This window comes from Heterodontus francisci, chromosome 10 (assembly GCF_036365525.1).
Source record: "Heterodontus francisci isolate sHetFra1 chromosome 10, sHetFra1.hap1, whole genome shotgun sequence".
NCBI classification, from domain to species: Eukaryota; Metazoa; Chordata; class Chondrichthyes; order Heterodontiformes; family Heterodontidae; genus Heterodontus; species Heterodontus francisci.
In genome coordinates this window covers 44,830,601-44,849,905 of record NC_090380.1, presented here as the reverse complement: position 1 = coordinate 44,849,905, position 19,305 = coordinate 44,830,601, and the positions used below count along the sequence as shown (strand labels likewise).

Here is a 19,305-nt window from a genome sequence, read left to right as displayed (position 1 = left end):
AGGGCATGTAAGAGGTAACCACATTGCTGTGGTTCTGGAGTCACATGTAGGCCAGACCAGGTAAGGACATTAGTGAACCAGATAGGTTTTTACAACAATCGACAACGGTTTCATGGCCATCATTAGATGAGCTTTTTTTTTAAATTTCAGATTTTTTTAATGAATTAAATTCAAATTCCACCTTTTGCTCTGGTGGGATTCGCACCCATGTCTCCAGATCAATACCCTGGGTCTCTGGATTACTAGTCCAGTAATAATACCACTATGCCACCGCCTCCCCCTGATCAGGGTCAACATGTTCCCGTAAAGATGAAGGGTAGGACCAACAACTCCAGGGAACCCTGGATGTCCAGGGATGTGGAGGATTGGATCAGGGGAAAAAAAGGAGGCTTATGGCAGATTCAAAGCACTAAAAACAATGGAGGCCCTAAAGGAGTATAGAAAGTGTAGGGGGGATACTTTAAAAAGTAATTAGGAGAGCGAAGAGGGGACATGAAAAAACACTGGTGGGCAAGATGAAGGAAAATCCCAAGGAGTGTTATAAGTACATTAAGGGCAAGAGGATAACCTGTGAAAGAGTAGAGCCCATTCGGGACCAAAGTGGCAATGTGTGTGTGGAGCTGGAGGACATAGGTGAGGTTTTAAATGATTACTTTTCATCTGTGTTCACTATGGAGAAGGACAATGCAGGTGCAGAGATCAGGGAGTGTGATACACTTGAACAAATTAGCATTGAAAGGGAGGAAGTACTAGCTGTTTTAGTGGGCTTAGAATTGGATAAATCCCTAGACTCAGATGTGATGTATCCCAGGCTGTTATGTGAGGCAAGGGAGGATATAGCAGGGGCTCTGACACACATTTTCAAATCCTGTCTGGCCAGAGGAGAGGTGCCAGAGGACTGGAGGACAGCGAATGCGGTACCATTATTCAAGAAGGGTAGCAAGGATAAACCAGGTAATTGCAGGCCAGTGAGTCTAACATCAGTGGTAGGGAAACTATTGGAAAAAATTCTGAGGGACAGAATTAATCTCCACTTGGAGTGACAGGGATTAATCTGGGATAGTCAGCATGGCTTTGTCAGGAGGAGACCGTGCCTAACAAATTTGATTGAATTTTTCGAGGAGGCGACTAGATGTGTAGGTGAGGGTAAGGCACTTGATGTAGTCTACATGGACTTCAGTAGGGCTTTTGATAAGGTCCCATATGGGTGATTGGTTAAGAAGGTAAGGGCCCTTGGGATCCAGGGCAATTTGGCAAATTGAATCCAAAATTGGCTTAGAGGCAGGAGGTAGAGGGTGATGGTCGAGGGTTGTTTTTGCGAGTGGAAGCCTGTGACCAGTGGTATACCGCAGGGATTGGTGCTGGGACCCTTGCTGTTTATAGTGTACATTAATGATTTAGAGGTGAATATCAGAGGTATGATCAGTAAGTTCGCAGATGACACAAAAATTGGTGGTGTCGTAAATAGTGAGGAGGAAAGCCTTATATTTCAGGACGATATAAATGGGCTGGTAAGATAGAGCAGTGGCAAATGGAATTTAATCCTGAGAAGTGTGAGGTGATGCATTTTGGGAGGACGAACAAAGCAAGGGAATATACAATGGGCAGTAGGACCCTAGGAAGTACAGAGGGTCAGAGGGACCTTGGTGTACTTGTCCATAGATCACTGAAGGCAGCAGCACAGGTAGATAAGGTGGTTAGGAAGGCATATGCGATACTTGCCTTTATTAGCCAAGGCATAGAATATAAGAGCAGTTAGGTTATGATGGAGCTGTATAAACTACCAGTTTGGCCACAGCTGGAGTACTCTGCGCAGTTCTGGTCACCGCATTCTAGGAAGGATGTGATTTCACTGGCGAGGGTGCAAAGGAGATTCTCCAGGATGTTGCCTAGACTGGAGCATTTCAGCTATGAAGAGAGACTGGATAGGCTAGGGTTGTTTTCCTTAGAGCAGAGAAGGCTAAGGGGGGACCTGATTGAGGTATACAAAATCGAGGGGCATTGATAGGATAGATAGGCAGAGACCTTTTCCCGTAGCGGCGGTGTCAATAATCAGGGGGCATAGATTTAAGGTAAGGGGCAGGAGGTTTAGAGGGGATTTGAGGTATGCAAAATTATGAGGGGCATAAATAGGAAGAAACTTTTTCCCTTAGCAGAGGTGTCAGTAACTAGGGGGCATAGATTTAAGGTAAGGGGCAGGAGGTTTAGAGGGGATTTGAGGATAAAATATTTGACCCAGAGGGTAGTTGGAATCTGGAATGCACTGCCTGAGGGGGTGGTGGAGGCAGGAACCCTGACAGCATTTAAGAAGTATTTTGATGAGCACTTGAAACACCAGAGCATACAAGGCTGCAGGCCAGGTGCTGGAAAATGGGATTAGAATAGATAGGTGCTTGATGACCGGCATGGACACAGTGGGCCAAAGGGCCTGTTTATGTAATAAAATAAAAGCAAAATACTGCGGATGCTGGAAATCTGAAACAAACACAAGAAATGCTGGATTCACTCAGCAGGTCTGGCAGCATCTGTGGAAAGAGAAGCAGAGTTAATGTTTCGGGTCAGTGACCCTTCTTCGGAACTGACAAATATTAGAAAAGTCACAGATTATAAACAAGTGAGGTGGGGGTTGGGCAAGAGATAACAAAGGAGAAGGTGCAGATTGGACCAGGCCACATAGCTGACCAAAAGGTCACGGAGCAAAGGCAAACAATATGTTAATGGTGTGTTGAAAGACTTCTTTCAACACACCATTAACATATTGTTTGCCTTTGCTCCGTGACCTTTTGGTCAGCTATGTGGCCTGGTCCAATCTGCACCTTCTCCTTTGTTATCTCTTGCCCAACCCCCACCTCACTTGTTTATAATCTGTGACTTTTCTAATATTTGTCAGTTCCGAAGAAGGGTCACTGACCCGAAACGTTAACTCTGCTTCTCTTTCCACAGATGCTGCCAGACCTGTTGAGTGAATCCAGCATTTCTTGTTTTTGTTTCAGATTTCCAGCATCCGCAGTATTTTGCTTTTATTTTACTATATAATTGCAGTTGGACTTCTTTACTCTTATACTCCAATCCTTTTGTAATAATGTTTTAATATACCATTTGATTTCCTAAATGTTTGTTGTACCTGCATGTAAACTGAGTTTTGTCCAAGGACTCCCAGGTCCCTCAATCCCAATATTTCCCAGTCTCTATTTAAAAATATTCTGCGTTTCTACTTTTTTTTCTACCAAAGTGGATATCTTCACATAACTGTGACATTCTTGCTCACATAACCTGTCTATATCCCTTTGCAGCCTATTTCTGTCCTTCTCACAACAACTCTGATTCTGTGAACTCCCTTTGTATTGTCAGCAAATGTGGATACATTGCACTCAGTCCTGTCTGACTCATTGATATGGATTGTAAATAGCTGAGGCCCCAGCACTGATCCTTGTGCTACCCCCCTAATTATAGCCGGCCAACCCTAAAATAACTAATTTATTCTTTGTTTTCTGTTCATTAACCAATCCTCAACCTATGCTAATATATTATCCCAATCTAATGTCTATATTGAAACTCCAAACCATCTGGTTACAGTTTCCCATAAACTCTTGCAATATAAACCAGTTATCCCAACTTAACATGTCAATTTGTGTCAATGGCATTAGACTCAGAAACCCGAGAAAGTTAAAGTTTATTGCTTTAAAGCTTAAAGTTTATAGGCAAGACAACTTTCATTTTACCAGCATGAACTTGATTGTTGGATTGGATCTAAATGACATTCACTACTTAGTATTTCCCTTCCTTCTCCCTGTTAATAGGCTGCCGTTCTAACAAGTGAAATTTCTCTAGATTTTATTTATAGTTTTTGGGATAAAATACTTTTGGGAGTTCAGTAATTTGCTGAAATTAAATTACTGAGTGATTTGAGCTTGCATTATGACTTGCTTTTGATTCTGTGAATTGGGCAACCTGATTTCACACTCGGCTCATTTATTTTGTATATTACTGACCTTTGTGACATATCCTATGTAGAATAATCAATTTGTTAAAATTGTCTCAAAGTATGTTGTGGCATTATATATGGTACCTATCCAACCAACCATTTCTAACAGTTGAACAACAATTTACCAAATAAATAATCAAATATACTGTGCATTTTGAGTGATTGTGAAACATTTTCAATGGAACATTGGCCTGGATTTTGCAGTCCATGGTGAAGTAACAGCATTTGTTGTTTCACTACACTGCCCACAAAGTTTTCCTGGGCTTTTGAGCAGAGGCTTAATGTCATCGGGCATCTGATCCAGTGCAGTGCCCTCTTCAGGGGATCCGTGGCATGTGGGAACAGGGCAAGAAACAGTGAGGTTCTTCAACCAGTCAAATGAAGAATCCTCACTGAGACATGCTGAGTCTAAATCAGGAAGTGTACATTAGATTCAAATTAAGTACTGAAGATGAAGAGGAAAGAAAGAAGGAGTTGTGTGCATGAGGGAGAGAGAGAAAGTGATGAAAAACACTGAAAAAGAGGAGAATTCATTTTAATTTTAAAAATCTCCAACATTAAATTCTGAAGGAACGAGACTCGCACTTAATAAAAATTTTTATGCCACAGGTTATTTGGCAATAAAATTTACCATGCCTTTAAATATTCACTTATACCTGAATGACACCAGCCCTAACATTTTCTGGCATGTTTAGTGTGGGTAACTCGTGAGTAAGTACTGCAACTTCAGACCCTTGCATGGATTTCAATGCCAAGTATGTTATCAAGGTACTATTATAGTGCCGTTTGGGGAGGAGCAGGGTAAATTGGATAGCAACTCCTGCATTTCCATGTTTAACTAGCATGTGCATACTCTGGAAGTTCCTGTCCAATTTACTCCATAATAACGGTGAGCACTGTTAACCTCACCGGTATTCTCAATTTAAAATCCAGGCTATTGTAAGCACAGCAGCTGTAGTATGAAATTATTGATTGAATTCAGTGGAGATCATCAAGGTTGCGCAGTAGCTGCTTTTTTAACTGCAGCTATTATGAAGCAAACTTAAAGTTTCCAGGAAGTTTCTTAGAATATCAGCAACATTTTGAGCCAGGATTTTGAACTCTTTAATATTATCGGAAAGCTAACTGGTCTTTGATTTTTCACTAATGTTAATAAGTTAGCAAGCATTTGGATTCTTGTAACAGTGCAGGGCTAGAAGTATAATTTAGCACAAGAAACTCCACTTTACTCTGGTAGTTGCTAGTTACATGGACCTGCAGTATGAGTACTATTATATAGTTACATTGCATGGCTGTTTTCGTTAAGGAATATGTTAATCCATGCCCCCACCACCACCAATTCAAGTTGAGTGTTTCCAGGTCATCTGAAATGGATACATATCTTTTCTAAAATTTTTAAGAATCATTAGTGACCCTCCCCTGAGGAGATTGCTTGACTAACATTTGATTGATTTTCACTTATACACAGATCAAGAGGGACCACACTGCATGATGGCTTTTACTGGTGGCCCTTTCAGACAGTACAATACAGGTCAGATATGAATATGTATCACAAAATGCAGTCAAAACCTAATTCTATTATTACAAGCCTGCTAGTCTGCTCAAGTTTATAATAATTTGATTTTAGATTTTTTCAGATTATCAATATTTAGCTAAAAAACCTAATAAATATAAACATTTACCAGGAAGTGCAGTTGTCTTAGCTTAAGTTAGGAAATCCTCCAGATATGTATGTCATCCTTAGTGTCTATGAACAAACATCATTCTGACTCTCCTAAGAAACATATCTTCATCTTCAGGTCAGAAAGAGCATGGATTTCTTTGGATTGGTTACTGAATGTTTCACATCTACTCAAAAATCTAGGGAGGTAGTGTCAAGATACTTTGGTGTTAGTTTGGTTTAATAAGTTCTGTTGATGGATGTTAAATACCTAGTAGTTGAAGGTGTAGGGTGGACTGGTGTTGGGTGTTAATTAGTTAATTGTCCTCAGATGTATATATAAAGAGCCATCCAGCAGTGGTTGGAGATTGTTAGGAGTGGAGAAGTAAGCTCTGTGGCAAGCAATAAACAGTCTCCACCAAAGCATCCTCGTCTCAGTGTCGTCTTCACAAACCGGTTTGGAAGTTTCTCTGACATTGGGGCTCATGCAGCCTTCAACACCTCTACTGACGCTATGCTCAGCCTTGGGACTCCACAGATATTTTGCTTCACCTAATGCTGGACCAAAGGTTAAATGATTGAAGCACCAACATATTACAAATGCAAGTTTTGGCACTGGAGCTGTAATTATCAGGTTTCCATTCAAGATTCCATTTCTGGTATTTGGAACCATTCAAAGTACTATCTCTGCTGGAGGCTGATCTGAGTTGAATAACTGCTAGACCCATGAACAGGACAGAACTAAGTTGACTCTTGTATACTGCTGTTGGCATATTTTCCATAAGCAGCAGGAAATGTTGTCCCCTGAACCTCTCCTCCAGATGTACATCAAAAATACACTGTATATTGTGGTGCTTACTGTAAGGTCTGGTCTGCAGCCCAGGGTGTATGTTTATAGGCCTGTTTGGCTCAGGTTATCTGGCTTTCCTGTTAATCTATGGTCCATTGTTTGAGACCCACGTCACTTAAGTACTAGTGTTAAGGCCCACAGTGAATAGCATATCAAATTTTGTACTATGTCCACTTGAATGATGAAAAACAATAACAATAATATATTACAGATCATGTTCATCCAAAGTCTGGCAATGTCCGCAGTGTACATTTTGAGTTCAAGAACAAGTTGAGGCACTTACGGTTGCAGGTCTATCCTTGGTTGTGAGAGCTGTATGAGCTGAAGAATACAAAAATTGTATGAAACATTAAAATATACTTTCTTATGTGCCCTCTTTATAGTTATTTGTAACAATATACAAAAAATGCAAGTTTCAAGATGGGGAAATACTTTGTCAATTAAGTGAAGATTATAAAGCTTTCAAAAAATATATAGTCAAGTTTAAGTTTAGGATGGCTGAAAAGGTTTTACTCCGTGTGCATCAGTGCCCTCCCTTCTGAACTAGAACAAACTCTTGTGGTAGAGAATGCTTTATGTTCGGATTTAAAAGATCCAGGCAGTGACAGAAGTAAGGATTTAGAATGAAAATGGCTGTTCACCCCATTGGTTGCTCCAGTTCCAGAATAAATGCCAATAGAAATTGCAAAAGACAATTTCCTCATGAATGCTACATCTTGTCTGATAAGAGTAGAAAAGAGAAACAGTCAGAGAAGGGTTTGCTGTCCATTTCATGGAAGCTGCTCTCAGATTCAGGAAAATAACTACCTCAGAACAGTGGTCATACCTAGGAACTTTTGAGTCCAGTGATGCAACCTCTGGTTGCCCAAGCATTAAGGAGGTATTCTTAGGCTAGGAAAATTTAGCATGCTACTTGTGTTGCTTTCTATTCATTCCAGGAAATTACATTGTGACACATTTGTGATTAGAGCATCTTGAGCTTCCTTAAACAAAATCAAACCTACAAGATGGCAAAGCTGCTGCATAAAATTTAGGTCATTTGTCCAGATTTCAAGGACATATATCTTTACATCAGCCCAGAGGTAGAATTTGAAGCGCAACAGAAAGTCAGTTGCTGATACAAAGTCCGCCAAGTAGCCTCACATGAGCACTTGTACAGTACACAAGAATCTGTCACAATGTGGATTGTCTCTACAACTGGCTAATGAGAGGTCTGTCTCTGAATATTGGTGAACCGTTTTGAATCGCTTGCAGATTATATCTTTCTCAATACAGGTAGTATGCCAGATATGACTCTCATTACTCCTTGGTATTTGACAGTGTAGCTGTTGAGAAGGCCAACCTTAAAGGTTGCTTTATTCAATCATTAATAAGCTGTGCATCCATTGATGTGATGTTGGCTCTGAGGAGCTCGTCAATTCTAGCTGTAAGAGAGCTATAGTCAAGCTCTTCATTGGCCTGTTAAGTCCCTGATGGCCTTCCCAGTTGCCATCTCTGGAGGAGTTTTAAGGGTCATCAACCTCTGGATTGTTTGGTTCTTGCTTATGGCGAGCTTCAATGTAGATTATGTTTTCCATTGGCCTGAGTACCAGGTTTACTAAATGCCATGGGTTTCTGAGGTGTGGTGCTAAGCATTTTTTCTTCCTGGTGGGACGAATTGCCTGTAGAATTACAGGAATTTACCTGATGGTGGATTCCTGATTGTTTACAGATGAGTGGTGAGTCCAGAGATCACTGGGGCCCCTGGCTGGAATAAAAGAGTCTGCTGGCGCTTCTATTAGCATATTTGCTCAGGGGGCTGAGTACGTGTTGTCAGTATCAAATGCAGGCAGCGATCTTTAAAACGGAGAGAGATTAGGTATAGCATTAAGCATCATTGCTGGCTGAATTCTGAGTGTCTGAGTCTCCTCCTTCTTGGACGTAGTAATTGGGTTTGAATGGCAGTCCTATCCTGTGGCTGGGTCTGAGTGCTGGGTATATGTTTCTGGTGTGTGTCTATTTTAGTGTAGGCAGCTGGAAGATGTGTATTCTGATTTTCCAGTTTTGGAGGCCAAGATCCTTAATATGTTAGGTTTTTTTTTTCTTTTACCTTGCTTGTGGGCTGGTTGTGTCCTTGTCCAAATGAAAAAAGAATGATTTTTGGTTTAGCGGGCGGTCAAAACCACTTCATAAGCAGTTTTATTTTGTCGTGCGACTGAAGGTTCAATTGATAGATATTTTTATTATAGAAAACCTATATTACACTCCTAATTTTCATTGTAACAAATTATTTAACCATATGTTGAATGGTCAAGAAAACTGAAGGTGAATGACCAGGCATATCCATCTTTGGTGTGGAATGGAACAGGAAAGCTCCTTGGTTTTAGTCTAAAATCTCTTACAGACTGGCTCCCCAATGGGACTTTGAAAAATTGTAGTACTTTACCCCTTCTATTATCAGACATGAGTATTTTCTGAAAGAGTCTCAGTTCAGTGTCAAAGTACGTTTTGGTGATTTCTACTGCCACTAACTAGTCTCCCAGTTATATTACCTGAATTATCTGCATTGTGCTACTTTTTTCAGCTAGAAATCCAATGCCTTCCGTCCTGTTAGAAACTAAACGATAATGTAATGAGGCCACCCAGTTTTCCTGAACTATCTAGGCCTTGGAAAGTCAAAACAGAGCTAAAATTTGCTTGGTAGGAACATTCTTGGCTAGCCAGAGAAAAACAGACCATTGAATTAATGAGCTACTTCCCAGCAAATTAAGAAGTAACCTTCTCATACGATATACTTCAATCTGTTTTAAGATGTTAAAACCACATTCATTTCAAAAATATCAGGCATAGCCTCTCCACTAGCAAGTCCATTGTCTCAAGAAATTATGGCAAAAGTTCTATTTGCTACCATATGCTTCTTTCTTGAAAGACGGTATCACTTTCTTGCTGTCTAGTTTGTAATCTGTGAAGGTGGAACCAAGGTCATGTTACCTACTTGGGCAATATTTGTTCAGTTTAATAACAATGGTGACCAAGCTAATTCTGTTATTACATGGGATTCCAATTGATGATTTATCTAGTTTTCTTCAAAAACTGAAAACTAGTGCTTTTAGAAGTGGCGTTGAGCTAAATGCATTATAGAATATCTTTCACTGTTCCTTGGATGTCAGGAAGTAGGAAAAGTCAGTTATTTTCTCAATACAACCTGAACAAAATCATAAGGGCTTTGGGCAGAATAGATGGGGAGAAACTGTTCACATTAGTGGAAGAGTCGAGAATGCAGAGGACACTGATTTAAAGTGATTGGAAAAAGAACCACAGGCGACATGAGGAAAAACCTAATGCAGCAAATGGTTAGGATCTGGAATGCACTGCTTGAGAGTGTGGTGAAGGCACATTCAATCTTGGCTTTCAAAAGGGAATTGTTTAATTATCTGAAGAGAAAAGATTTGCAGGTCTATGGGGAAAAGGCAGGGGAGTAGGACTAGCTGTTGCTCTCAGAGAGCCAGTATGGATACAGTGGGTCAAATGGCCTCCCTCTGTGTTGTAACCATTCTATGAACAGCAGCTGAATAAAGTAATAAGCATGCTGTCTTGTTAAAATGCCTCAAGATAAGGGCTTTGACACTGCTGTACTCCAAACTGTCTTCAACATTCAGTCATTAAAAGTATCCTCTATCTTTCTAAACAACTTTTGCATTATTAATTCATATGGGTAGGTTAAACCAGTATAGAAACGTGTTAGGTAACCCACCTTGAGTTTAGTTTCCTTCATTTAGCCTCCACATGAGGAAAGCTCCTTTGGTTCCTTATTTGGCACAAACCTGCAATCTTTTGTGTATTTAACATCCTCCTTGTATCAACGTGGTCTTCCTGCTGCCAGCTGCTTTCAAAAGAGCGGTGATGTACTGAATAGGGTGTGGAGATAGTTGTATTCAAAGAATGAGGAAGGCACTGCTCAATGCATTTTGTTATGCAGTACCCATATAATCATGTATTGGACTAAAGGCATTAGCAAACATATTTAAGATCTTTTTAAGTTCAATGCTTGGTACTGCGATCATTGTTTTTGGAGTAGGTGGGGGTTGGCATGGTATAAATTTTTTATCTTGAAAAGTGGGAAACTTAGAAGTTTTGGCCCTGCAATTGCACAGTAACACTAAGAATCAACAGTTAATATTGTTTGAAATTTTACATTATACTGGAGATTTAAATGGGGCAATACCTCTGCTAAAATAATGAAGTGAGGAATTTCACATGAACATGTTCAGAGTTGGTACATTAGTATCCCATTGGGTAATGTCACAGTCTTGATTTCCATTACAAAAATGAAGTTAGTGAATGATTTTACTTAATGCACTTTTATGTCTTTAACCTTCAGGAAATCAAAGTGGAACTACACATACTCCCTTGATGAGTGTACAGCCACCAAGTCCTGGTCTTTTGGGTGCACGACCTGGTTTAATACCACTACAGCGACCCCCTGGAGTTCCGCCACCTCATCTGCAACGCTTTCCTGTTGCTCCACCACGTCCCCTGCTACCACATTTAATGCATAGAGGTCCACCACCTCCCGGGCCAGGAGGATTTGGAGTTCCTCCACCTCATGCCATGCGAGGTCCCTTTCCACCCCAGAATGTCTTTGGTCGCCCAGGAGTGGCTGAGGATAGAGATGGAAGGCAGTTTAGGAATGACAGACATGGATTTCCTCCAGGAAGGGATCGAGACCAAGAACAACGTTTCGGCAGATCTGAGTTCAGAAATCGTCCTTTTGGTGGAAACCGAAGTGAAAATGATAACCGTGATCGTTATGGAAATCGTCATGACGATAGAGATCATGATCGCCACAGTGGTGGACGTGAGAGAAGGGAATGGGGGAGAAGAAGCTCTGAGCGGGACAGGCACAGAGACTCGGAAGAAAGAAATAGGCGATCAAGTGGACATAGGGATCGCGATTCACGAGACAGGGAATCTCGTAGGGATAGAGATATGGATCAGCGTGGAAAGGAAAAACCTGAAGAAACTGATGAGGGCAATGAAAAGCACCACAAATCTAACGGTGACACACAGGAAGAAATAATGAAACAGTCGGACGTGATCCCGGTGCCCGAATCTGCTAAAGGAGAATCTGATTCACTGAACATGGATTTGAAAACCGCTGGGGTAGTGGAATTGGAGCCTACCTCATCTAATCAACCTGATGCAAAAGATTCAGGCGTAGCTGATGAGGCTCAGTGATAGAAACTAATTGTAATAAAACACGTGATGTGGTGGTAATTAATGTATACACCACATTATTGTGCTATGAAGCTTTAGAGTTGTATAAAAAATGATGTATAAAGTATTTGCTTCTGCTATCCCACAGTCCTGTCTAGTTTTAAAGGTTTTAAGCAAATTGTTTGCTTTCCCCAGTATTCAAAATGACCACACAATTTACTCCAAAGCCTGAACACCTGATGACCAGAAAAAAAATCAAATTTTTGCTGTATGTTTTTAAAACTTTGACATAAGGTAGATGTGCTTTCTATTCTTTTTTAATTTAAAAAGATAACATCGGTGAAAGCTCCTCCAAAAGTTGAGCTTAGGGATTTGTTTTTAATAAACTCTATTTTCTTAACAAACTTTAGAGCATGTGATATTCTTCCTCGGACTTGTGGAGAAAAGAATGTCATGGGATGGAAGAATAAGGTTGTGAAACACCCTAAAGTTTGATATTTTCTATATGGGAAGCAAGTCTAAATTAGACTCTCATTAGTATGTGTTCTTTTAAAAAAAAAAATGGAAATTGTTTTTGAACAACCAACCACAGAGCCCAAAACAGATTGCTTTGCAAAGTGTATTATAAAAATATTAGTGTATTTCACTGGTGATGTATAGAAAAATTATAAAGCTGCCCACTCAAGATCAGGAGACAAATGGTCGGAACAGTACTTTGTTTTAGAACGTTTCTTGAAAGTTTATTTGTTCTTTTCCCTTAAATACAGACTGTTTCTTAAAAGTAACAGTTTTCCTGTTTTCTTCTGTTTTGGTTGCTAATGTAGTTGTTAAGAGTATCACATGTTTACTGTTCTAAAAATAGACATCAATATTATAGCTGGGTTAATGAATGTTGTTTAGATTTAATATATGGTTGTGTAACTGTTTTAATCATAAATTTATCACGGAAATTATTCACCCAAAAGACAACCTTTTGGTTCACTCAAAGTTTTAAGTTATTTCCGACTAATTTTGAGACATTTCCAAAAGTAAGAGATTCTGCACTGGTTTGTGTTTGAATTGTTGATGCCTGTAAAGTAGGTGGGCTTTTTCTTCCCTACATGAAATGCCTTTTCTATGCAACTATCCATTTAGTTGGAGAGTTTCCATATTGCAAAGAACTAAGCATGAGCTCATTCAGTGAAACATGTGGATAATGACCCCTTTGGAATGGGCTTCCTGTTTGTTTTGGACACAAGATTAAAACTTAGGTGTTTTGTTTTTTCAACCCCATAAATGTAAATTATCTGTCTTCCGGTGGAAAGCCATGGTGACTTTGTACCTTTACGAGGTTGGTATCGCACTGTTTTACTCACATTATATGCAGAATCTTATCTTGGAAGGTACTGTAGTTCATTTTCTCCTGTTAGCAAGTATGTTTTTATATCAGACAATTTTTTTGTGATTTTACTGTTGAAGAACGGGAAACTTTCCTTTAAAGGGACTCACTACTGACATGAAGCAGCCCCAGATGAAGTTTGGAACATTTAGAAACAGAGCAAAGTTCCCTTCTACTTTGCTCCATCAGTAGGGGGATATTTCTGCTGTTTGCTTTTTATAAAGAAATTGTAAAAACATCTATAAAGAATACATTTACAATTAATAATGAACAGTAGAAATCTTCCTTCAGCCTATCTTGGTTTCGGTCTCAGAAGTATATAATTTTTCCATTTCACACAACCTTGGCTCTGGTAGCACTCATGCTTCTGAGTTAAGGTGATGCAAGATAAGGCACAGTCGAGATCCTGAGCACCTAATCTAGGCTGACACTTAGGTGCAGTATTAAGAAAGTGCTGTGTAGGGATTTCTCCTGGTGTACTGGCCACCATTTTCCCATCAACCCACACCACCAAAAATGGATTAAGTGGCCATTTATTTCATTGCTATTCATGGGATCTTGTGTGCAAATTGTGTTTCCAAACAACAGCAGTAACTACCCTTCATAATTTACTGTAAATTACTTTGGGATGTCCTAAGACATGAAAGGCAATATATAAATACAAGTTCTATTAGGCATTGTGAGGCCGCTGACTGAGATTGCCAGATTTATATTGTGGTTCCATGTCTATTTACTACATACATTAATTTCAAATTAGCACCCTTGCAGCTAGTAGAGTGTAACCTTCCATTCGCCAGAGGTGAAAAGCTGGCATCTTAACCGACTGCACCACTTGGTTCCATCAGCAATTTGTTCTGTTGTTACCTGGGAAATTGACATATTTGGTTTTTCACGTTTGGTCGTGTTTTGTTTATAGTTTTATATTTTGCAGGTTTTATTCAACAATTCATAGTTTCTATTGAGTTTTTTTCCAGAGATGCTGCATAATTTTCATAGGCATTCTGTCTGGTTTGGATTCAACAGCAGGACTTTACATGATTATTAATATTTTACAGGATAGGATGCTTCCTACAAAGAAACTTTGCAGTCTCATGTTGCAAAAACAGAGCTCCAAGTTGCGATCAGAGAAGATCAGAAACCAGGTTCTGCAATCTCTCAGCCCCGTTCGGAGGCTTAAACTCTGGCGTGCCAAGTCGGATCTCCGGCAATGGCTTGTTCAAAAAAGCTCAGGGAGGCGGATAGTATGCGGATGAGCAACAAGGTGTTCGCAGGTTCAGTAATGTTTGGCATCTCTTGAAATTTTCTTTTGCCTATTCTATCTGGTGTCTAGATTAGTATGAAGTATCCTGAGCAAAGTTTATCTTTGCATGTGACTTCTGTAAGTCCACTTTGAGAGCTCCTAAGTGTAACCTTGTTAAGCATCAACTGCTGTTTTCATTCCTGCCCTGCCTTTTTATTTTGATCCTTTGCCAAAATGATGTTTCAAGACTGCCATGAATCCTCCTTTCATCTCTTTTTTTCATCTTGATTCATTTGTTAGCTGTCCTTCAACTCTGACCTTGACAATTCTTAACAAAGAACCCCTTCCATTGGTCTGTTTTACTTTATGTGGGCATCACTGGCAAGGCCAGCATTTATTGTCCTGAAAAGTGGTGGTATGCAATTTGATACAAATGAGTGGCTTACTAGGCCACTTCCGAGGGTAGTTAAGAGTTATCCATGTTGGTATGGGACATTGGCTGGACCAGGTTAAAAATGTTTCCTTCTCTAAAGGACACCAGTCAATCAGTTGAGTTTTTAACAATAATCCAACAGCTTCATGGTCACTTGCACTGATACCATCTTATTTTAAAAATCTGAATTCAGATTCTCAAACTGCCATGGTGAGACTTGATCTATGTTTTCTGGATTATTAGTCCAGTAATGGCTGAACAGCTGGTGTAGAAGGGAGGGTTTCAGATATCTGGACCATTGGGATCTCTTCAGGGACAGATGGGACCTGTACAAGAAGGACAGGTTGCATCTAAACTGGAGGGGCACAAATATCCTGGCTGCGAGGTTTGCTAGCGTCACTTGGGAGGGTTTAAACTAGTGTGGCAGGGGGGGTGGGAACCAGAGCAGTAGGACAGCAAGTGAAATAAATGAGGGGGAACTGGTAAATAAGGCCAGTAAGACTAAGAGGAAGAGCAGGCAGGGAGATGTTGCGGAGCACAGCGGGACTGGTGGTCTGAAGTGCATTTGTTTCAATGCGAGAAGTATAACAGGTAAGGCAGATGAACTTAGAGCTTGGATTAGTACTTGGAACTATGATGATGTTGCTATTACAGAGACTTGGTTGAGGGAAGGACAGGATTGGCAGCTAAATGTTCCAGGATTTAGAAGCTTCAGGCGGGATAGAGGGGGATGTAAAAGGGGTGGGGGAGTTGCATTACTGGTTAAGGAGAATATCACAGCTGTACTGCGGGAGGACACCTCGGAGGGGTCATGCAGCGAGGCAATATGGGTGGAGCTCAGGAAAAGGAAAGGTGCAGTCACGATGTTGGGGGTTTACTACAGGCCTCCCAACAGCCAGAGGGAGGTAGAGGAGCAGATATTGTGACAGATTTTGGAAAGATGTGAAGGTAACAGGGTTGTAGTGGTGGGTCATTTTAACTTCCCCTATATTGACTGGGACTCACTTAGTGCTAGGGGCTTAGATGGGGCAGAATTTGTAAGGAGCATCCAGGAGAGCTTCTTGAAACGATACGTAGATAGTCCAACTAGGGATGGGGCCGTACTGGACCTGGTATTGGGGAATGAGCCCGGCCAGGTGGTCGAAGTTTCAGTAGGGGAGCATTTCGGGAACAGTGACTATAATTCCATAAGTTTTAAGGTACTTGTGGATAACGATAAGAGTAGTCCTCGGGTGAAGCTGCTAAATTGGGGGAAGGCTAATTATAACAATATTAGGCAGGAACTGAAGAATTTAGATTGGGGGCGGCTATTTGAGGGTAAATCAACATCTGACATGTGGGAGTCTTTCAAATGTCAGTTGATTAGAATCCAGGACCAGCATGTTCCTGTGAGGAAGAAGGATAAGTTTGGCAAGTTTTGGGAACCTTGGATAACGTGGGATATTGTGAAAAAGAAAAAGGAAGCATTCGTAAGGGCTGGAAGGCTAGGAACAGACGAATCCCTTGAGGAATATAAAGACAATAGGAAGGAACTTAAGCAAGGAGTCAGGAGGGCTAAAAGGGGTTATGAGAAGTCATTGGCAAACAGGATTAAGGAAAATCCCAAGGCTTTTTATACGTATATAAAGAGCAAGAGGGTAACCAGGGAAAGGGTTGGCCCACTCAAGGACAGAGATGGGAATCTATGTGTGGAGCCAGAGGAAATGGGCGAGGTACTAAATGAGTACTTTGCATCAGTATTCACCAAGGAGAAAGACTTGGTGGATGATGAGCCTAGGGAAAGGAGTGTAGATAGTCTCAGTCATCTCATTATCAAAAAGGAGGAGGTGTTGGGTGTCTTGCAAAGCATTAAGGTAGATAAGTCCCCAGGGCCTGATGGGATCTACCCCAGAATACTGAGGGAGGCAAGGGAAGAAATTGCTGGGGCCTTGACAGAAATCTTTGCATCCTCATTGGCTACAGGTGAGGTCCCAAAGGACTGGAGAATAGCCAATGTTGTTCCTTTGTTTAAGAAGGGTAGCAAGGCTAATCCAGGAAATTATAGGCCGATGAGCTTTACATCAGTGGTAGGGAAACTATGAGAGAGGATTACTCGGGACAGGATTTACTCCCATTTGGAAACAAACGAACTTATTAGCGAGAGGCAGCATGGTTTTGTGAAGGGGAGGTTGTGTCTTACTAATTTGATTGAGTTTTTTGAGGAAGTGACGAAGATGATTGATGAAGGAAGGGCAGTGGATGTTATCTATATGGACTTCAGTAAAGCCTTTGACAAGGTCCCTCATGGCAGACTGGTGCAAAAGGTGAAGTCACACGGGATCAGAGGGGAGCTGGCAAGATGGATACAGAACTGGTTCGGTCATAGAAGACAGAGGGTAGCAGTGGAAGGGTGCTTTTCTGAATGGAGGGATGTGACTAGTGGTGTTCCGCAGGGATCAGTGCTGGGACCTTTGCTGTTTGTAGTATATATAAATGATTTGGAGGAAAATGTAGCTGGTCTGATTAGTAAGTTTGCGGACGACACAAAGGTTGGTGGAGTTGCGGACAGTGATGAGGATTGTCAGAGGATACAGCAGGCTATAGATCGGTTGGAGACTTGGGCAGAGAAATGGCAGATGGAGTTTAATCCGGACAAATGTGAGGTAATGCATTTTGGAAAGTCTAATGCAGGTGGGAAGTATACAGTAAATGGCAGAACCCTTAGGAGTATTGACAGGCAGAGAGATCTGGGCGTACAGATCCACAGGTCACTATGAGGAGAGGTTGGATAGACTCGGATTGTTTTCACTGGAACGACGGAGGTGGAGGGGCGACATGATAGAGGTTTACAAAGTTATAAGCGGCATGGACAGGGTGGATAGTCAGAAGCTTTTTCCCAGGGTGGAAGAGTCAGTTACTAGGGGACATAGGTTTAAGGTGAGAGGGGCAAAGTTTAGAGGGGATGTGCGAGGCAAGTTCTTTACACAGAGGGTGGTGAGTGCCTGGAACTGGTTGCCGGGGGAGGTGGTGGAAGCAGGTACCATAGAGACGTTCATCTTGACAAATACATGAATAGGATGGGAATAGAGGGATACGGACCCCGGAAGTGCAGAAGGTTTTAGTTTAGGCAGGCGTCAAGATCGGCGCAGGCTTGGAGGGCCGGATGGCCTGTTCCTGTGCTGTACTGTTCTTTGTTCTTTGTAATGTAACTGCTAAGCTACCATGCCCCGATAGTAAATTTTATTGTTGTAATGTTTAAGTTCTCATGCCTCTGGCATCAAATAGGACCTTTGGTCCTGATGGTGGTATCCATTTTATATCTTCAGGATATGAGCATCTTTGGAACGCTCTTCAGTTTCTATAAACCAATGCTATCTTTCCTTTTTTAAATTTACTTGTGTTCATATCCCTAAGAAAGATGATCACTCTTCTTCAAACTACTTACCCTTACTGTTTGTACATTTAAAAATTATAGAAGCTGCAGAAAATTATCCTCATCTTGAAAGCTCTGGCCTAATCCATGATTGCCAGTAAGGTTCTCTCTCAACCATGTGAAATGGGTATGTACCTGTGGAACTCTGGTTTGAACACATTGGTGATTTGTATGTCATTGCCCTGGACATGTCCAAGTCACTGTACACAACCAAACAAGTGGCTATTATCCGTTCACCAAAGCTATGTTCATAGATTTTGTTTTCTCTATTATAATTGAAGGTTTATCCTCTAAACTTCAGTATTTCTCTCTTCCCTCAAACCACTCCTCCCCTAACTAATTTTTTTAATTACCTTAATATTAAATCCTACTGAGAAATTTTAACTTGTATTTCCACTAACTTATAGAATACTATCTAATTCTGAATTCTAGATAGAAAAGCAGAGATAAAGTTCATTGAAATTCCCTATCCTGTCCTCAGTTATTTGAAATTATTTTGAGTGATTTGATGTTGTGAGCAAGCACGTTAGGAGTTTTTAGCATGGAAGCTGTAGTCAGTTGATGCAAAATTTAGTCATGGTTATTGGTCTCCATTTGGGCAGGGTGCAGAGTCTTGCCTAAGCCCCGTTAATTATGGTCCTTACCTGGATTTAAGAAGGTGACTGTTTATGTACATTCCTCCTGTGGGAAATGAATAAGCATCGGCAGGGAAAGGGTTTGAGTGACCCTCCTATAAGAGACCTCAAAAAACCTATTTTTAGAATTTGAAATGGAGGGCAGTCATCACTTATTCTAATCACATTTTCTAAGTTTTTAAGCCATTTTTGTTGAGGGTTGTACCATTTTACAGCTAGGAGTAAGCATTGTTAGTCTGCACAATGCCCTCACAAGCTGGTACATGGTCGTCTCAGTTTCAGGTTAATTGTATTTGCTGTCTAGAATGGCTAAATGTAGGGGAATATCCTGAATGTCCTTGGAGATCTCCTCTGATTACTGTTGTCTGGTAAGAAGAATTTGTGCAGCTTTTATAGTTTTAAATGGCCAAGTCTTTTGCTGCTTGCAATTCTGAAGCTTTTTCTTCATGTCTCATTGTTCCTCCTCTATCTCCACATGCTGTGGAGGTGTGATGTGTGGTTTGTTGGAGTGTGTAG

At 40.8% G+C, this 19,305-nt stretch overlaps 1 protein-coding gene across 2 annotated transcripts in view; it reads left to right on the top strand.

Annotated features, from left to right (window-relative positions):
• The window catches only part of scaf4a (SR-related CTD-associated factor 4a), a 133,895-nt gene extending 120,559 nt beyond the window's left edge, over window positions 1-13,336 (top strand). Inside the window, exons 19-20 of one of the 2 annotated variants that reach the window (XM_068040537.1) lie at window positions 5,454-5,516; window positions 10,856-13,336. In XM_068040537.1, the coding sequence (XP_067896638.1) occupies window positions 5,454-5,516; window positions 10,856-11,712 (920 nt within the window). In that variant the 3' untranslated portion in view covers window positions 11,713-13,336. The remainder of the gene's footprint in view (window positions 1-5,453; window positions 5,517-10,855) is intronic. The other variant, XM_068040539.1, reaches the window with a different exon arrangement.
• Window positions 13,337-19,305: the final 5,969 nt, after the last annotated feature.